Source organism: Bos grunniens, chromosome 18 (genome assembly GCF_055505025.1).
Source record: "Bos grunniens cultivar Pamir isolate PY7600 chromosome 18, Bosgru_T2T1.0, whole genome shotgun sequence".
NCBI lineage: Eukaryota > Metazoa > Chordata > Mammalia > Artiodactyla > Bovidae > Bos > Bos grunniens.
In genome coordinates, this window is record NC_141182.1 from 35,327,116 (window position 1) to 35,346,517 (window position 19,402).

The following is a 19,402-nucleotide window of genomic DNA, read 5'->3' on the forward strand; positions in this document are numbered from 1 at the left end:
TTTCTCTTCTCATAGAGTTTAATTAGATTGTAATGGAAGAAAAAGGTTAAATCCCCTCCTGTCAACTCTCCAGAATCTAGGTCCCTGGTCTTCTATAGGGCATCATGCATCCCATGACCTGATGGCCACCTAGTCCTGCAGACAGTAGCTTTCCTCTCTGCTTAGTGGTTCCCCCTCCCCAAGCTCTCTCCAGCTCTGGGAGAAGGCAGACATGGGAGGACCCCCACATCCATTACCTTTGCTCATGAGTCACTCCACCCCTCCCTGCAGTGGCACCTTCTGGCCCTGACCCAGCTTGAACCTGATGAAAGCTAAGGACCTCTGCCACAGAGAAGGGCATCTGGGCTCATCTGGTATTTTTCCCACCCTTTCAACAGTTTGTGTCTCTCCGACGCGGTGAGGGACTCCAGGTTAGGAGCAACAGATAGGGTCCTCAGGGTTAGGAGAAATCCGATGCTCCGTTCTGAACAGATGCCCTATGTATCCTGCCTGCGGTCCACCTCCCTCGCTGGGCTTTGGAGGGGACTGGCCGAGGCGGGCCGCAGATTCCCCGAGCGGGCAGCGCCCCCTGGTGCTCTCAGGAGGGACTGTAGCAGGGTGGAAGTTAGGGGGCTAGGAACCAAAAGAGGCACGCGACGTGCGAGACCCTCCCGGGCACACCTCTCCCTTCCCTCCTCAGATCTACCCTTACAGAGTAGCGACGGCGCGGGCGGGCAGCTGGCATCTGCCCACCTCCTTCGTACCCGCCTGACATCTCCCGGCCCGCGGAGGCCGGGCGGGGAGGAGCCGGGCAGGGGGCAGGAAGCGGTGCGTACCTTCCGCTGCAGGAGGAGCAGGTGGCTGCTATGCTGCCGGGGCCCCAGGCTTCCTGTGCTCACCCGCCGCTGCTACCATTTCTCGTCTGAGTTCCTTGGGCCAGCTCCGGCCGCCGGGCCGGCCGCATGGCCCAGACCCCCGACGGCATATCCTGCGAGCTGCGAGGTAAGCGCCGGTCCTTCTCTCCTACTTGGCTGGGAGGAAGCCGTGCGGCCCCGGAACCAACCAGTGGCCCACCCAGAGTCCCGGGGCACCCGGCAAGTGGTTCCCTTTGGTCATCAGGAGGGCTTGGCGGCCCAGATCCACTCCACTGCTTCCTAGCTGGCCCCGTAGATGACCCCAGGTCCCCTAGCCCCATACAGACCACAGACCGTGAGCACGAACTGACCTCCATGGCAGGAACCGTCTCCCAGCAGACTGCCCTTCCACAGGCGAGATCACCAAGTTCCTGTGGCCCAAGGAGGCAGAACTGCTGCTGAAAACCTGGCTGCCAGAGCGGGAGGGTGCCGAGCAAGGTCATGTCCTGGTATGGCTGGGGCAGAGCCTGCCTGGGAGGGCCACTGGGGCCCAAGCAGAAGGAGCCTCTTGCCCTGCTCAAGGTGTGAGACACTCTTTCCCCTCAGGCGCTGCTCCGATGGAGAGCGTACCTGCTCCACACCTGCCTCCCTCTGAGGGTGAGTCCCAACAGCCCGGCCACCGCCCCCTTGCCCTCTAGGAGCTTTCCTGATGAGGGCTGCATCTGTGACGTTGTCCATCTTGTCCTTGTGGACTCTGCCCTCCCAACAGCACTGGGCTGCCAACATCAGGCAGGACTGGAGTCTAGACAGGTCTGGCTCTGAGATCCAGGCTGCACAAAGGACTGGGCTCCCAAGAGGGTGGGTCTTGCGCTTTGGGTCTTGGGCTTTGGTCCAAGCTCACCCAGGCACTCCATAGGTGGACTGCACATTCAGCTACCTGGAGGTCCAGGCCATGGTGCTGCAGGAGACACCCCCTCAGGTGAGACCCCTAGTACCCCACCGGGGCCTGCAGTCTGGTCTTGTCCTCCGTTCCCCACCCCCGCCCCCACATGGAGCCCATCCCTCACCCTGGAACCCATCCCTCACCCCACCCCCACCCCCAGGTCACCTTTGAGCTGGAGTCCCTGCCTGAACTGGTCCTGGAGTTTACTGGTGTGGCTGCCCTGGAACAGCTGGCCCAGCACATCGCTGCTGCCATAAGGAAGGTCTTCCCTCGCTCAACCCTTGGGTGAGGCCCAGCAGCTGACAGGGCTGGCAGGGAAGGGGGGCATCGAGGGGTGCCCTGGATGTTGCTGTGGGGGGTCTCACTCCCAGGGCCTAGAAGTTCCTTGCCCCCTTCTCCTTCATCCCCCTCCTCAGGAAACTCTTCCGGAGGCCCACACCCCCCTCCATGCTGGCTCGGCTGGAGAAAAGCAGCTCCTCAGAAGCCACCTCACCCAGCAGCCCCTGTGGTAAGGGCCAAGGCGGAGGCCACTTAGGGCTTCCAGCTGACCCCCTCCTGCATGACCCCTGGATTTGAAGGGCTCAACAAACTGAACAGAACCACTCAGCCACTACCCAGCCTGGGGCTGATCATTCTCCATCTCTGACCTTTTGTCTCTCTCTTGCCCCAATTCCTGCCCCATCACACCCTTGGCGCCAACCCAGGGGGCTTCTCGGAGACATACGAGGCCCTATGTGACTACAATGGCTTCCCTTTCCGAGAGGAGATTCAGTGGGTGAGAGTAGGGCCCTCTCTGGGGGCTCTGGAGACATCTAATTCCCCTGGTGCTTTGAGAAGTCCCCCCTACCTCTTGTGGTCCCAAGCAAGTTGGAGGTACTTTCTTCCCACCCAGGATGTGGACACCATCTACCATCGTCAGGGCTGCCGCCATTTCAGCCTAGGAGACTTCAGCCATCTGGGAAGTCGGTGAGTGACCCGCCAGGGCTGTGAGGAGGGGAGGACTGCATGAACCACATTCCTGGCTTTAGCTTCTCCATGGAGAGAGGGGATACTGGACTTAGATCTGGCTCGGGGGTCCTGAGCTCTGCTCCTGCCCCTTCTTCCGCCCAGGGACCTGGCCTTGAGTGTGGCTGCCCTGTCCTACAATCTCTGGTTCCGGTGCCTCTCCTGCGTGGACATGAAGCTGGTGAGAAGCACAGGGGAGAGCGGGGAGGGTGGGTCAGTGGGCAGCCCGCTGAGCTCTCTCTCCCACTCTGGTTCTCAGAGCCTTGAGGTCTCAGAACAGATTCTGCACATGATGAATCAGTCATCCCACCTGGAGGAGCTGGTGCTGGAGACCTGTGGCCTGAGGGGGTAGGGGGGACAGGGCTTGGGTTGGAGAGACTAGTGGCCTGGGGAGGAGCGGGGAATCCAGGCTCAAAGCTTCACACATGGGGGGGGTGTGGTCTGGTCCCCAGAGACTTTGTCCGGCGACTAGCCCAGGCACTGGCGGGACACACCAGCTCGGGACTGCGGGAGCTCAGCCTGGCTGGGAACCTGCTGGATGACCGAGGTACACCTGAGCCCGGGGAAGCCCTGGGGGCTGGTGCTGGAGGTGATGAGACCCACACGGCTACTACCCCCATCCCGCAGGTGTGGCTGCCCTTAGCAGACACCTAGAGAAGCATCCTGGAGCCCTGAGGAGACTCAGCCTAGCGCAGACTGGGTTGACGCCGCGAGGTAGGCAGGCCCGAGGATGGTGTGGGGTGGTGGAGCTGGGAGGTGGGGTCTCCTGATGGTGAGCCCCCGTCCTCCATCACCAGGAATGAGGGCTCTAGGCCGGGCACTGGCTTCCAATTCAGCCTTTGACTCTGCCCTGACCCACTTGGACCTTTCCGGGAACCCCGGGGCACTGGGGGCTTCGGAGGACCGTGGGGTGAGTGGCTGTCTTTAGGGAGGTGATTGGGGATGCCGCCGCAGGCAGTGGGGTGTTGGGAAGCTCTTGGTGGAGTGATCCCTGACTCTTTCCCATCTCCATCCTCCCGCCAGGGCCTCTATAGTTTCCTGAGCCGTCCTAACGTTCTGACGTTCCTGAATCTCGCAGGCACCGACACGGCCCTGGACACTGTGAGTGGGGGGTGATGTGTAGGGCTGGGCAGGCCTGTGGCCCAAGGGCGACTGGAGGCTGGGTGCTCAGTCCTCCGGCCGGTGTAGCTCACAACCTCCTCTCACAGCTCTTCGCGGCGCTGTCCCGCGGCGGCTGCTCCAGCCTGGCGCACCTAGACGCCTCGAGGAACGTCTTCTCCCGCACGTAAGGGGGCGGGGCGGGAGGGGGCAGGACTCTGCCGGACCCCGCCTCCCCGCGCCAGGACGCCCACTCTGCCCACTCCCCACCCCAGGAAGTCCAGGGCTGTGCCCGACGCTCTGCAACTCTTCCTCAGCCGCGCCGGGACGCTTCGGCACCTGGGCCTGGCGGGCTGCAAACTGCCACCCGACGCACTCAGGTCAGTGTCCCATGCCCTCGCCTGTCGGCCAACACCCAGGCTTCACCTCGGCACCTCACTCCGCTCTTACCGCACCCTTGATCTCCCGGGCATCGTTCCTTCTTGCTGTTCGCGCTCTGCTCTGGGGACCCTTCTCCCAGCTTCCGCTATCCCCTGTGACACCCTCTCCCAGGGCGCTTCTGGAAGGCCTGGCGCTCAACACGCACCTGAATGACCTACACCTGGACCTCAGCGCGTGTGAGGTGAGCAGCCTGCCCGGAGCCGCGGGACTTGCCCTTTGGGGCTGGGGCTGCAAGGTGGGAGTGCTGGACCGTTGGGCTCCTGATCCTCCCCACCTGTGGCCTGTTGGCCTGAGCACGCTCCACTTCCCACCTTCAGCTGCGCTCAGCGGGTGCTCAGGTGATACAAGACTTGGTGTGTGATGCTGGCGCAGTGAGCTCCCTGAATCTGGCAGATAATGGTGAGGCCGCCCGGAAACCCATCCTCCCACCACCCACCAAATTCCCACCCCCCGCAGCCTCGCCTTGTGTGTGACCCGAGCCACCCCCCCAGGCTTTGGCTCAGACATGGTGACTCTGGTGCTGGCCATCGGGAGGAGTCGGTCCCTGCGACACGTGGCGCTTGGAAGGAACTTCAACGTCCGGTGCAAGTGAGCCCCCACCCCCGTCCTGGGCCTCCCAACTGCACCCCACCACCCGGGTCTTCTGCCAACTGCTGCCCCCGCCCACAGGGAGACCCTGGACGACGTCCTGCACCGGATTGTTCAGCTCATGCAGGATGACGACTGTGTGAGTTCACGGGACCACGTGGGATCCTCAGGCAATGGCTTCTGAGACCCGTCCTCCTTGCTGGCCCCTGACTCCAACTGCAAATGGCTTTCTCTTAACCCCAGCCCCTGCAGTCTCTGTCTGTGGCTGAGTCACGGCTGAAGCTGGGCGCCGGTGTCCTGCTCCGGGCCCTGGGCACCAATCCTAACCTGACAGCCCTGGATATCAGCGGCAACGCCATGGGGGACACGGGTGCCAAGATGCTGGCCAAGGCGCTTCGGGTTAACACGAGGCTCAGGTGGGCGGGGTCACAGGGGTGGGACCAACGGGGGAAGAGGGCGTGTATGGAGGGGTTTACTGGGGTAGGGCTGAATGAAGCAGAGCAGGTGGAGCTCAGGGGTGCTAATGAAAAGGCCAGAGGGGTTGGGAGCTCCTTGCAGAGCTCCGTCCCCGACTAAAGCCCAGCCTGGCCCAGGTCTGTGGTCTGGGACCGGAACCACACATCTGCTCTGGGCCTGCTGGACGTGGCACAGGCCCTGGAACAGAACCACAGCCTGAAGGCCATGCCTCTGCCACTGAACGATGTGGCCCAGGCTCAGCGCAGCCGTCCTGAACTGACAGCACGGGCCGTGCATCAGGTGGGGGTTCCCTCTCTTCCCCTGCCTTGCCCTGTGCTTTGGTCCTGCCCTACCACTTCTCAGGCTCTCTTGTGCCCAGATTCAAGCCTGTCTCTTGAGGAACAATCGCACAGACCACACCTCTACTGACTGCACCTCCTGCCCGAAGCCCCTGGGTCTGGGGTCAGACCCCTCCGAACAGGTCAGAGTTCCCCTACTGAGCCTTGAACACCAACAGACTGTAGAGAATGGGGAGGGTTGTGGCTGCTGAGAGACACCATGAGTCTGAGGGTAGCCAGTGTGCCTGAATCCTACTGTCCCAGACAAGTCCTTCTCCTTGATCTGCAGTGGAACTGATAGCTCTTGAAATAGCTCCCCCAGATAACACTACTAGCTGCCTTTTGAAAGCTTTTTTTTTTTTTTTTTTTTTTTCAATTTAAAAAAACTGGGCGTGGGGAGGCTACTGCACACAGCTGATTTGCGAGATATCATTTCTCTAACTAAGGAATGAACCCAGGCCCCTGCAGTGAAAGCATGGAGTCTTAACCATTGGACCACAGGAAATTCCCTTAAATCATTTAAATAGGCTCCCTAGTTAAAGACAGGAGGTATTTTAAATCCTCAATCAGTTCTCCCCATCCCCAACTGTAGCCCCACTTGTGAATTTCCCTCTCTGTTGTGGCCCAACCCAAAGACCCTTCTTCTGGCTTCATCTCCCTCCACTACTTGGTGAGATGTTCCCCATCCACCTGTTCCAAAATCCCACTTCTCTCCCAAGCTCCAGAGCCCAGGCATCTTGACAACTTCAGAGCTTCACATTCTACAAATGATCTCGCCATTTCTCACAAAACTCTTCTACTCTGGAGCCCAGTCTCACTGGTGCCCACACCCACCAAATGCTGTGGACAGAGCTTCAGTCCAGGTCTCTCTTGGCCACATTGCAGCCCCCACAGACCTCCTTGGTTCTGCATCTTGACCCATTCTCAAACACCGCTCCTTACTCCCACTCAACTATCCTTTGCTTCCCCCTTGTCTCTCCTCCACAGCTCCTCACTCGCATTTCTCTCCATTCCTCAATCTGTCCTCTAGGTCGATGATGAACAGATTGAACTTCTAAAACACTGACATGACTAACCACTCTTTTCCTTCCTATTCTGGACGTTTAGGAAGTATATATAATGTCCCTGCAATGAACCAAAGGAGACACTGCTCTCCCTTCTTGAACAGATAAGATTCCCAAGTGACTGTCCTGATGGTGTCAGCTTCAGGACCTCACCCACCCTGCAGAGACCTTGGGAAGGGGGCAGTCAGGATCTGGGGCCAGGGAGGGGACCAGGCTACAATTGAGTCCTCTTGCCCCCCAGGAAGTGAATGAACTGTGTCAGTCGGTGCAGGAGCACGTGGAGTTGCTGGGCTGTGGGGCTGGACCCCAGGGTGAAGCTGCTGTGCACCAGGCTGAGGATGCCATCCAAAATGCCAACTTCTCTCTCAGCGTGAGCACTCCCTCCCACCACGAGGACGCTTCCCTCTTAGTTAGAGGTCAGCTTGCAACTCCTTTTCTTCCTTGGCCTCCAGATTCTCCCCATTCTCTATGAGGCTGGAAGTTCCCCAAGCCACCAATGGCAGCTGCGGCAGAAGCTGGAGGGCCTACTGGGACAGGTGGGAGAGGTGTGCCGCCGGGACATTCAGGTGAGATAGTGCCCTGGCCCCAGCTGCCCCCCTTCCCCATATGCAGCCTTGACCCCCATCCAGAGGTGTGACTGTGGTATCCCGAGTCTGTGGTAACCCCCAGTGTTCTTTGGGGGTTTGGAGCCCCAAGCCAGTGAAGCTGGGCCCCGGCCACAAAACTCACTGTGCTCTGACCTTCGACCAGGACTTCACTCAGGCCACATTGGACACAACAAGGAGTCTCTGCCCACAGACATTGCAGGGTCCCAGGTGGAGGGAGCAGCTAGAAGGGGTCCTTGGGGGCTCAAGGGGTCTCCCAGAGCTGCTCCCAGAGCACCTGCTGCAAGATGCCTTCACTCGGCTCAGGTAGGCTGGATTGGGTTGGGCAGGACCGGGCTAGACTGGATAAAGACAGCACACTAACCCCTGTCCTCTGTTACCATCAGGAACATGCGCCTGTCAGTCACAGGGACCTTGGCAGAGAGTATTGTGGCTCAGGCTGTGGCAGGTCTGAGTGCAGCCCGGGATCGGCTGGTGAGGAGGAACTGTGGGCTTACACACACACAGACACACACACACCTGGTCACTGCCTTGCAGGGGTTCTGTAATGTCTTGAGCAGGGATTATGTGCTTACATACACACATGGCCACTGCATTGCAGAGATTCTGTAATGTCTTTTGGGGTCATGTAGCCCAGTATTTAGGGGTTCTCTTAGCACTGATAGGACTATGGCTGAGGCCCTGTCTCCCCATCTTTGGGGTGCCTGGTATTGCAGGTGGAGAGTCTGGCTCAACAGGCAACAGAGGCAATGCCCCCTGTCATACCGGCCCTAGATGGAGATGAGTCCAGCCCCCTTGGGCCTGGGGAATTGGAAGGTCTTTTCTTCCCTGAGGAGAAAGAAAAGGATGATGAAGAGGAGCAGAAGGTAGGTGGTCGCGGAACTCTGGGCCTAGAACACTAGATCTTCCCATCTTGTTCTGGAGTATGGACCCCAGGCTGAGTTTGTGCCCTCCTCACCAGGATGAAAGTCCTCCACAGAAATGGCCTGAATCACTCCACTGTCTTCATCTGGACTCCTCCACTCACAGTAAGTCAGGGCCCCAGGGGAAGAGTTACTCAGGTTGGACTAAAGTTCCATTAGATAGACCTGGCCACCTGGACACAATATATTCATCTCTGCCCTGGGAACTCCCTGACCGTTCAGTGGGCCAGGCCAAGACCCCGTACAACTATGAAGTTGGGGTCAGTTAGCACAGGGTGGGACCTCAGACCAGGGCCGGGACACAGTCTTCTCTCGATTCGTTCCCTACTCTACCGCCCCCTCCCTTTCCAACCCGCGGGATGCGCATGTCTGGCGGCGTCGCGGGGCCGCGCGCCGCTCGGGGCCGCGCTCAGCACCACGGACAGCGGCAGCGGGGGAGGGGCGGGCAGGGGGGCGGGCGGCGTAGCCCAGCCCCTCCCCACGCCCTGGGCGGGTCCCCCGCCACCCTAGCGCCACTGCCACCGCTGCTGCCGCCGCCGCCACCTCCCCGGGCTTGGCGCTCGGTGCTCTTCTGGTGCACTCCACTCAGGTGCTGCTGAGGAGCTAGAGCCGGAGCCCGAGCTGGCGGCTCCGGGGGAAGATGCAGAGCCGCAGGCGGGGCCATCCGCTCGTGGCTCGCCGAGCCCCGCCGCCCCAGGGCCCCCGGCCGGCCCGTTGCCTCGCATGGACCTGCCGCCCTCCGGGCAGCCCCTGCGCCATCCGACCCGGACCCGACCGCGGCCGCGGCGCCAGCACCACCACCGCCCGCCGCCGGGGGGCCCCCAGGTGAGCGCCCTACCCCCATTCCAGAGCTCGTGGAACTGGGGGTCTCAGGCGGCCCATTTGCTCTTAAGGGTGATGGCTGGCAGGGAGGTGGGTGGTGGGGTCACGCAGCCGAGTTCTAGCGTCTTCCTGGCCACCCCCTTCCTCAAGCCATGCTCATGCGGGGTCACGAGTGTGTGGATTTCGTTGGGGGAGCGCCTGGGGTAGGACTCTGCCTTGGGTTGGCTGCTGCACGGGTAGATGTGTGAGAGGGGGTGTCTGTCTTACCCTCCCAACCCCAGGGTTACTGAAAGATGCTGCCCCCTCCTCCCATGGGGACAGTCCTGCGTCTACCCCACGTCCAGCGCGGGTGTATGTGTGGGCTGGGTACTGGCGCGGGTCGTGGGCACAGGGCCGGAGGTGGGGAGGAGCCTGCTTGAGGCCCCCCAGAGGGTCTGACGCAGCAGCAGGCGCCGCTGAGCCGGCAGCAGGCCGAGTGGGGTGGGGGTGGAGGGTACTGCAGGGACTGTTTGGAGCAGAGAGGGTGGCAAGTGGGAACGTGCGACCCAGGGGACACCTGGGTTTTAGTCTGCTGGTGACCAGGTGGTTTGGGGTGTTTAGGATACTCAGTGGGACGAGAATGGGTGTGAGCTGTGTACGTCCAGGGCCAAGTACAGGTGAGGGGGGTATGTGAAACCAGCATCTCTGCCCGGCCGCTGGACAGTGGGGGAGCTCGTAACAGCAGCTCCAAAGGGTCACTGCAGCTCCCAGGTCCTGGAGTTGCCCAGAGCCTGCCGCTGGACAAGGAAGGTGGGAAGAAGTCACAACTGAACTCAGCCCTTTAACCCTGTGGTGTCTCTCAGGTGCCCCCAGCCCTGCCGCAGGAAGGGAATGGGCTCAGTGCCCGCGTGGATGAGGGCGTGGAGGAATTCTTCTCCAAAAGGCTGATCCACCAGGATCGCCTGTGAGTAAGGGGCAGTTGCAAGGGTGGGGGAGAGGGTGGGCTGCTCCATGGGCCTTCCCACTCACTGCTGACTGTTCCCACAGCTGGGCCCCCGAGGAGGACCCGGCAGCCGAGGGAGGTACCACCCCTGTGCCCCGTACACTTCGCAAGAAGCTGGGCACCCTCTTTGCCTTCAAGAAGCCTCGTTCAACACGTGGGTCACGACCTGATCTTGAGACCAGCCCTGGCGCGGCTCCCCGCTCTCGAAAAACCACACTCGGGGACTTGCTTCGACCACCGGCCCGTCCTGGCCGTGGTGAGGAGCCTGCTGCAGGGGCCGAGGGGGGCACCAGCAGCCCAGACCCAACCCGCAGGAGTCGGCCTCGATACACCCGCGAAAGCAAGGCATACTCCCTGATACTGCTCCCTGCTGAGGAGGAGGAGACAGTGGGTGCCAGGCCCGACAAGGTGAGGCCTGGTGACCAGGAGCAAGGGCTCCCCTGGAACGGTTGGGGCAGCAGGCCCTCTCACCACTCGGTGTCTCTGTCCCCAGCGGCGGCCCCTGGAGCGGGGAGACACAGAGCTGGCCCCATCCTTTGAGCAGCGAGTACAAGTGATGCTGCAGAGGATCGGTGTGAGCAGAGGCAGTGGGAGTGCCGAAGGCAAGAGGAAGCAAGTGAGTTGGAAAGGGGTGCTGTGGGAAATGAGGCAGGTGACACGCGGCTAGCTTTATGTGGGTGATTTATGTGACCAGGAGACTCCTGACAGGTCTGTCAGATTCACCCTTTCTTCCCTCTTGGTTTCCGCCCTGACCCAGGCCACCAGTATCTCCTCCTTGCAGTGGTGACAGTCCCATTCTCTGCAGATCTAATAGAAATCTGACTTTTGAAAGTCATCTTCATTTGAAACAGCAAATCCTCTAGGGGACTTGACTCCTAATCCTGCCTCAGGGCCCAACGGGGCCTCAGCCCTGGTCACTGCCTTCATCTCACTGCTGTCAACCCCAGCTGCATCTCAGGACCTCCATACAGGCTCCGCTGTCTGGAACTCCTCTCTGCCCCACTTTCAGCCTCTCACCACCATCCAAAGGCTACACAAGGTCCCTCCCTCTTCCTCCATCGGTTTCCCTATGGACCTTCCTTGACTCTTCCATGCATCCTGCTAATGCCACTCTCTGATCACAGTTCCTAGTAAGAATCACCACCCTATGGACTAACCCTATAATAACTTTGCAGGAAAATCAAAACACATGTGAAGTGAGACTCAGCTTGAATTTAGAAACACTAAGTTATAGGAAGTGAATCACAGAACTGAGAAGTCACTGTATGTGTTTGTGCCTGCATATGCTTCTGTGTTAACTGTCCGCCACCACAGACCGAGCTCCAAGACCAGGACTGGGTCTGCCATGTTCTTGCCCAACCCATGGTGGCTGTTAGTGGCAGATACAGAACAATAATACATAAGAAAACAAGGCTAGCATGAGGGTGGGACAGGACTAAGCTTGACTTCCCTGTTTCCCACAGAGCAAAGATGGAGAAATCAAGAAGGCTGGCTCAGATGGTAAGTGGGACCCTGGGCTGGTGCAGTATATTTTGGGGGAGGAAGAGACAGTCCACAGGGATTTGCTCTCCTGGGGGTAAGAGGAGTAGAAGCCATGTTTTTTCTTCCCCTCACTAAGGTCTGGTGCCTAAGCCCCCGACTCTGCCTTTGCAGGTGACATTATGGACAGTTCCACAGAGGCTCCTCCCATCTCGATCAAGTCCCGCACCCATTCAGTGTCTGCTGGTGAGTGAGAGCCACAGTGCTGGGGAGCACGTGGGGACAGACAAGCTGCAGGGGATCGGACCATTGCCTGACCCAGGCCTTGGCTGACACCCCTCTCCCCACAGACCCTTCATGCAGACCTGGGCCAGGGGGCCAAGGGCCTGAGTCTGCCACCTGGAAGACACTGGGGCAACAGTTGAATGCAGAGCTCAGAGGCCGTGGTTGGGGCCAACAGGATGGTCCGGGCCCCCCGTCCCCATGTCCAAGCCCAAGCCCCCGAAGATCCAGTCCCTCCCCAGACAGCCTGGGCCTCCCAGAGGATCCCTGCTTAGGCTCCAGGAACGAAGGTAAGCAAATACCCCAGCTTCCACTCAATACTGGGCTAGGGACTGGAGGAGTCCCCTCTGGGAACTCAGACCCTGAAGGTGGGAGGCAAGGGCGGCTGTTGGGCCCACACCCTGACCCCCCTGGCCTCCCCCAGATGGCTGGCTGAGGCCGCAGCCCCGTTTGGCAGGGCGACGAGCAGTGTCTGTGCATGAGGACCAGCTCCAGGCCCCTGCTGGTGAGGGGGAAACACCTCCCTGTGGGCTGGAATACAGAAGGAGATGGGGGAAGAGTGGGCTCCCTTTGTGGCTCTGGTCCTTGAAGGGCCACCAGTGTCCTGAGGGGTTGAAAAATTGGAGGCAGAAGGCTAGGAGCCACCACTGCCGGGGATGGGAGGGTGAGGGGAAGGCAGAGGCTCCAAAGACAAGTAAGTGTTGGGAGGGGGGCCCTTAGCATCCCTCCCCAGGTCTGTCTGTATCCCACAGACCGGCCCCTGCGGCTACAGCGCTCCCCTGTCCTCAAGCGCAGGCCAAAGCTTGAGGCGCCTCCATCTCCAAGCATAGGTAAGGGGGGCCAGGGCCAGCTGGGAGGGCGGCAGGGCTGCTTGGTTCAGTCCTAACCCTTCCTCTCTCCCTCTCTTTCTGTGCAGGATCTGGCCTTGAAGCCGAGCCTCTACCCACCCAGTCTACAGAGCCCTCCAGCCCACCCTCCCCAACCACAAACCAAAGAGGCGGCGGCCCCAACCCCTGACCTCTTCCTTTCTGCCGCATGAGATTATTTTATTAAAAAACTCAAAGGAAGCTAGTGTGGAGCTTTGTTTATCCGCCCCCAGGCCTGGACCTGTGCACATATCCTCCTATGAGCCCTCACATCTGGGTCAGTTCAGAGTCTGGCTGTGGCTCCATCAAAAAGTGCAAGGCCCAGGCCACGAGCTGGGGAGGGAGCCTGAGAAGAGAACCAAGGTTTTAGGTCGGGGGGACGGGGACAGGCAACTAAGACAGCAGGGGCAGCCCCAGGCACTCACCTGGCAGCCTGCACCTGGGCACACAGGGAGGGGCAAGGTGGCCTGTACTCATACTGGAAGGCAGAACCATCACGATGCCTCTCTGGGGGGTCCTGAAGGGGACATGGTGTCTGGAAAGGGGCCAAAAAGGCCTCTAACCTCATCCAAGGCTGCCCCAGCCCCCAGCCCAGCTCTACCCAAGGTCCACCCACTTCTACCCTCCAGCTGTGGGGGGCTGTGCTCACCCAGACACAGCTGGACTCCAGGGCTCCCTTGGTGGTTCTTGTCCTTGGAGAATGATGCAAGGTCTTGGGGGGTAACCCAAGCTCTTTGAACTCCAGGCTAGGTTTCTGGGCCCTGCTTACATGGGTCTGGTGTATACTGGGGGCATGGCCAAGGCGTGACAGGCTTGGGGTACAGCTCAGGAGTGGGGTGTTGGGTATACTGCTGGGGTGTGGGGACCCGGGGGGCAGGGAGCCGTGGGCTGAGCAGATGGTTGACAGGGGCTGGGAGCTGCCCTTCTGTACTGGGTCTGGAGCAGCCAAGGGCAGAGGAGGCAGAAGGCTGACGCTGGCACTGTTCTCCTTTGACAGCAGGTGGCTGGGTATGGCAGGGGTTCCTAAGGAGGAGGGGGACTCACCATGGGCACAGTCCCCTCAGCTCAGATCAGCTGAAGGACCTGTGAGCGGAGGCTTGCAGGGACTGTGTTCACCCCCGCCCAGCTGGGTACCCTTTCAGAGCCCAGGCACCTAATTGATTGACAGCAGCAAGAACACGGGGCCTGAGCATCACCTTACCTGAGGAACTGGGCGAGGAAGGAGGGGAGGAGATCAGACTCAGCGACAGGTCCTGCAGAGCCAGGTGTGATGGGGATCGCTCAGGGCCTGGGGGTGGAGGGGGCTTATCAGCACTGGGGGCACTGGGCAGGCTTACCTCCCTCTTGACCTCTCCAATCCTCCTTACCCTGTACCCTCTGAGTTGGGCCCAGAGAGCTCAGGATTTGCTGGTCATTCTCAGAGATGTGCAGCCGTAGGCTGGGGACAGTGTACACAGCTTCTCCCTGTGGGATGAGAACGTTCAGTCTGGGCCCTTGCCCAACTTCCCACGCTGACATTTCCCAAGAGAAGCCCCAGACTGACCATGGCTCTGCAGCGAGAGGCAGCCCAGGGTGTGATGGGGGCTGCCGTGTCAGGACCTGCCAGTATCAGACAGCTCTCAGCCAGGCGCACTAGTGCCTTCTGATGCTCCTGGTCCACCTCTACCTCATTCAGAAGCTGGGACAGTGAAAGACCTAGGGCAGGGGATCAGAGGATGGGCTGAAGCTCAGAGGAGGAGGGGAGGCTTTACTAAGGAAGCAGTGGGGTTGCCGGTTACCTGTATTGGATGACGTGGACTCTGAAAGGTGCTCCCTAGAGAAACAGAGGGGACAAGTCTGAGGGACAATCCTGAAGCCTACCTACACAGATCTGTCACCCCCTGACTGAACCACACCTGACCCAAGAAAACCAACCCCACACTCACTCCAAGCAGTCACAGAGCTTTTTCCGCACATCTGGGTCCTCGTTGCTGGAAAAGAGGAGTGGTAGGCAGTCACTGTTCTTTATGAATCACAGCCTGGTCATGGTGAAGGGGCGTAACTCTGTGAAGCTAGAGCCATGCTTGAAGGGCCACCCAAGACAGACAGGTGAAGTGAAGTGAAGACTTCACAGAAGTGAAGACTTCTGACAAAACTTGGTCCACTGGAGGAGAAAATGGCAACCCACTCCAGTATTCTTGCCTGGAGAACCCCATGGACAGTATGAAAGGCAACAAGGTATGACACTGGAAGACGAGCCCCGCCTTCCCCCACAAGGTTGGAAGGTGTCCAGTATGCTACTGGGGAAGACCAGAGAGCAATTACTAAAAGCTTCAGAAAGAATAAAGTGATTGGGTCAAAGTGGAAATGATGTTCAGCTGTACCTGGTGATGAAAGTAAAGTCCAATGCTGTAAAGAATACTGCACAGGAACCTGGAACGTTATGTCCATGAATCAAGGTGAATTGGATGTGGCCAAGCAGGAGATGGCAAGAGTGACATCAAATCTTAGGTAGGAATCAGTGAACTAAAATGGATGGGAATGGGCGAATTTAATTCAGATGACCATTATATCTACTACTGTGGGCAAGAATCCCTTAGAAGAAATGCAGTAGCCCTCATAGTCAACAAGAGAATCTGAAATGCAGTACTTGAGTGCAATCTCAAAAATGACAGCATGATCTTGGTTCATTTCCAAGGCAAACCATTCAACATCACAGTCAGTGATGCCGAAGAAGCTGAAGTTGACCGGTTCTATGAAGACCTTCTGGAAGTAACACCAACAAAAGATGTTCTTTTCATCACAGGCGATTGGAATGCAAAAGCAGGAAATCAAGAAATAACCAGAATAATGAAGCAGAGCAAAGGCTAACAGAGTTTTGTCAAGAGAATACACTGGTCATAGCAAACATCTTTTTCCAACAAGCCAAGAGACAACTCTACACATGAACATCACAAGATGGTCAATACTGAAATCAGACTGTGTTCTTTGCAGCCAAAGATGGAGAAGCTCCATAGAGTCAGCAAAAACAAGACCTGGAGCTGACTGTGGTTCAGATCATGAGCTCCATATTGCAAAATTCAGGCTTAAACTGAAGAAAGTAGGGAAAACCACTAGGCCATTCAGGTATGACCTAAATCAAATCCCTTACGCTTATACAGGGGAGGTAAAAAAGTCAAGGGATTAGACTTAACAGAGTGCCTGAAGAACTATGGACAAAAGTTAGTAACACTGTATAGGAAGTGGTGACCAAAACTAACCCAAAGGAAAAAAATGCAAGAAGGCAAAACGGTTGTCTGGGAAGGCCTTACAGATAGCTGAGGAAAGAAAAGAAGCAAAAGGCAAGAGAGAAAGGGAAAGATATACCCAAATAAATGCAGAGTTCCAGAGAACAGCAAGGAGAGGTAAAAAAAAGCCTTCTGAAGTGAACAATGCAAAGAAACTGAGGAAAAGAACAGAATGGGAAAGACTAGAGATCTCTTTAAGAAAACTGGATATTTCAAGGAAACATTTCATCTAAGGATGGGCACGATAAAGGACAGGAACAGTAAGAACCTAACAGAAACAGAAGAGATTAAGAGGAGATGGCCAAGAACACATAGAAAAACTATACAAGAAAGGCCATAATTCTCCAATAACCATGATGATGTGATCATTCATCTAGAAGTAAACATCCTGGACTGTGAAGTCAAGTGGGCCTTAGGAAGCATTACTACAAACAAAACTAGTGCAGATGATAGAATTCTAGCTGAACTATTTAAAATCCTAAATGATGATGCTGTTAAAGTGCTGCATTCAATGTGTCAGCAAATGTGGAAAACTCAGCAGTGACCACAGAACTGGAAAAGGTCAGTTTTCATTTCAACCCCAAAGAAGGACAATGCCCAAAAATGTTCAAATTACTGGACAATTGCACTCCATGCTAGCAAGGTAATGCTCAAAAATCCTTCAAGTTAGGCTTCAGCAATAGGTGAACCAAGAACTTCCAGATGTACAAGTTGAGTTTCAAAGAGTCAAGAGGAACCGGATATCAAACTGCCAACACTGGATTATGGAGAAAGCAGAAGAGTTCCAGAAAAACATTTACTTCTGTTCACTGACTATGCTAAAGCCTTTGTGTGGATCACAACAAACTGGAAAATTCTTAAAAAGATGGGAATATCAGACCACCTTACCTATCTCCTAAGAAATCTGTATATAAGTCAAGAAGCAGGAGTTAGAACTGGACATGAACAACTGGTTGGTTCGAAATTGGGAAAAGAGTACAACTGATATGCAGAGTACATCATGTGAAATGCCAGGCTGGATGAATCACAGCTGGAATCAAGTTTGTTGGGAGAAAAATCAATAACCTCAGATATACAGACACCACTCTAATGGCAGAAAGTGAAGAGGAACTAAAGAGCTCGTGAGGAGGGTGAAAGAGGAGGGTGAAAAAGCTGGCTTGAAACTCACCATTCAAAAGATCATTAGCATCCAGTCCCATCACTTCCTGGCAAATAGAAGGGGAAAAGTGGAAGCAGTGACAGTGTTTATTTTCTTCTGCTCCAAAATCACCACGGACAGTGACTGCAGCCATGAAATTAAAAGGCACTTGTTCCTTGGAAGGAAAGCTATGATCAATCTAGACAGTGCATTAAAAAGCAAAAACATTACTTGTTAACAAATGTCCATATATTCAAAGCTGTGGTTTTTCCAGTAGTCATGTATGGATGTGAAAGCTGGACCATAAAGAAGGCTGAGTGCTGAAGAACTGATGCTTTGGAATTATGGTGCTGGAGAAGACTCTCTTGGAATGCAAAGAGATCAAACGAGTCAACCCTAAACGAAATAAATCCTAAATATCTATTGGAAGGACTGTTGCTGAAGCTGAAGCTCCAATACTTTGGCCACCTGATGCGAAGAACTGACTTATTGGAAAAGACCCTGATGCTGGGTAAGACTGAAGGCAGGAGAAGGGGGTAGCAGAGGATGAGATGATTAGATAGCATCACCAACTCAATGAACATGAATTTGAGCAAACTCCGAGAGATAGTGGAGGACAGAGGAGCCTGGTGTGCTGCTGTCCATGGGGTCACAGAGTCAGACACAACTTAGCAAATGAACAAAAACAACAAGCGCTCCATGTTACTAAAGCCCCAAGCCCTCAAACCCACAAGGCCTATGCCAACGCCAGCCCGGCCTGGGTGAAGAGTACAGCTCAACAGTGGAGGCATCACTTACCAACCAGTCACCTGTTCCCGGGGTTGTTCCGTGGGCAGCAGAGCGAAACGGTCCACCTGGAGGTAGAACTCCGCGGGCTGGAGGGGTGAGTTCAGGGACCGGGTCTCAGGAGTTTTCAGGAAATCAGGCCCAGTAATCCACCCAAGCCAGCTTCACCACTCACCGTGTCTCCCTGGGCGACCTGGACGCTGACCTTGCAGTCCCGCAGCAGCAGTATCCGGCCTTCTGTCCCTCTGAAGCCGAACTCCTTCTCCTCCCTGCGGCGAGCGCGGTCCTCACTGAAGCGCTCGCCAAAACGCAGCCCTGCCCGCCTGGGACCCGCCCACCTCGGGCTCAGGGCTCAAGGCTCGTGCTGTCTCACCCGACTCCAAAGTTCCCAAGCTCCGTGGAGCCTCTCTCACCAGTCTGAGGCGTTCAGGGCCTCCCCCGTCACTAGGCATCGGATACTGTGGGTCCCGTCGGATACAAGCAGCATGGCCTCCGCGTCGGGCGGGTCAGGGGCACCGGACGGGCTCTGGGCCTTGGCCTCCTGCAGTACCTGAGGGCGGCGACCGGCGTCAAACCCACCGCCTTGGGGCCCCGCCCAGGTCTCGGGGCACTGAGAAGGGTGTGTGTGTCGGGGGGGCGCGGAACTCACCTTGAGCAGCTGCCCCGCCCGCGGGCTTGAGAGTGCGTCTGACCCTAGGACCAGCTCTCGAATCCAGGGTCGCAGGACCAGGCCCCCAAAACTTGCCATTCCCGCTGCTGGAGACCGCAGGTAGCCTCTAGCCCGCGTTTTTCCCGTGCGACGCGGCCCCGCCTCGCCGCTAGAGGGGAAACGCCGGACGTCTGGGCGGGACTAGAGGTCGAGGCCCCGCCCAGGAGCGTGCCCGCGCGTGCGCACGAGAGCGTCTTGGTCGGGAACTCTGTTCAATTGGATTCCGTCCTGTTTACGCTTACCCGAGCATCTCTCCAAGCAGCGGCAAGGCGTTGGGGCCGTTCTTCAAGTCTCCTGTGGCGCTGGGCAAGAAGGGGCCAAGAACTGGCTCCGATGGAGAGGGAGAGCTCTGGAACCTGAGGCTGGTTCCAAGCATGGTGCGAGAGAGTGGCTCGAAGCCACTTCAACGCCTGTGACCTCAAGGAGTTCAGCAAGTATTTGTCGTGCCTCCACTTTCCTCATCTACAAAATGCTTAGTCTTGCTGCTGCTGCTGCTAAGTCACTTCAGTCGTGTCCGACTCTGTGCGACTCCATAGACGGCAGCCCACCAGGCTCCCCCGTCCCTGGGATTCTCCAGGCAAGAACACCGGAGTGGGTTGCCATTTCCTTCTCCAGTGCATGAAAGTGAAAAGTGAAAGTGAAGTCGCTCAGTCGTGTCCGACTTTTAGCGACCCCATGGACTGCAGCCTACCAGGCTCGTTAGGCCAGTGGAAATAAGAGTACACAGTATTCAATAAACACCACTTCTCTCACTCTCCCCTCGGATTGGCCAAGCCCC

The 19,402-nt window shown here is 57.3% G+C and overlaps 2 protein-coding genes across 9 annotated transcripts; one reads left to right on the forward strand and one right to left on the reverse strand.

The window, feature by feature from the left end:
• Positions 1-827: 827 nt before the first annotated feature.
• Positions 828-12,926, forward strand: CARMIL2 (capping protein regulator and myosin 1 linker 2). 5 transcript variants are annotated; one of them, XM_086351061.1, is made up of 39 exons: positions 828-981; positions 1,248-1,342; positions 1,440-1,490; positions 1,750-1,812; positions 1,937-2,061; positions 2,193-2,284; positions 2,481-2,551; positions 2,669-2,742; positions 2,887-2,962; positions 3,041-3,129; positions 3,234-3,328; positions 3,409-3,495; positions 3,579-3,691; positions 3,805-3,882; positions 3,990-4,066; positions 4,155-4,259; positions 4,432-4,501; positions 4,638-4,719; positions 4,812-4,908; positions 4,990-5,047; positions 5,152-5,324; positions 5,502-5,664; positions 5,744-5,845; positions 7,008-7,136; positions 7,219-7,332; positions 7,517-7,677; positions 7,758-7,845; positions 8,088-8,237; positions 8,333-8,399; positions 8,884-9,119; positions 9,959-10,059; positions 10,143-10,506; positions 10,592-10,714; positions 11,562-11,598; positions 11,752-11,823; positions 11,928-12,149; positions 12,284-12,364; positions 12,612-12,689; positions 12,776-12,926. In XM_086351061.1, exons 1-39 carry the CDS (start codon positions 942-944, stop codon positions 12,874-12,876), a joined length of 4,200 nt encoding a protein of 1,399 aa, XP_086207187.1. In that variant the 5' UTR covers positions 828-941; the 3' UTR covers positions 12,877-12,926. The 5 variants fall into 5 exon arrangements, with proteins under 5 accessions (XP_086207187.1, XP_086207185.1, XP_086207184.1 ...); XM_086351059.1 differs by having other exon boundaries at positions 2,481-2,742; positions 12,580-12,689; XM_086351058.1 differs by having other exon boundaries at positions 2,481-2,742.
• On the reverse strand, positions 12,885-19,395 carry ACD (ACD shelterin complex subunit and telomerase recruitment factor). Of its 4 annotated transcripts, none has more exons than XM_086351220.1 (13): positions 18,867-19,395; positions 18,565-18,733; positions 18,329-18,465; positions 18,091-18,184; positions 17,928-18,004; positions 14,651-14,695; positions 14,504-14,538; positions 14,269-14,324; positions 14,093-14,189; positions 13,927-14,013; positions 13,375-13,748; positions 13,151-13,242; positions 12,885-13,071 (listed from the first exon to the last, which is right to left on the reverse strand). In XM_086351220.1, the coding sequence occupies exons 1-13, from the start codon at positions 18,998-19,000 to the stop codon at positions 12,993-12,995; spliced, it is 1,476 nt and encodes a 491-aa protein (XP_086207346.1). In that variant the 5' UTR covers positions 19,001-19,395; the 3' UTR covers positions 12,885-12,992. The 4 variants fall into 4 exon arrangements, with proteins under 4 accessions (XP_086207346.1, XP_086207345.1, XP_086207343.1 ...); XM_086351219.1 differs by having other exon boundaries at positions 13,151-13,260; XM_086351217.1 differs by having other exon boundaries at positions 14,269-14,420.
• Positions 19,396-19,402: the final 7 nt, after the last annotated feature.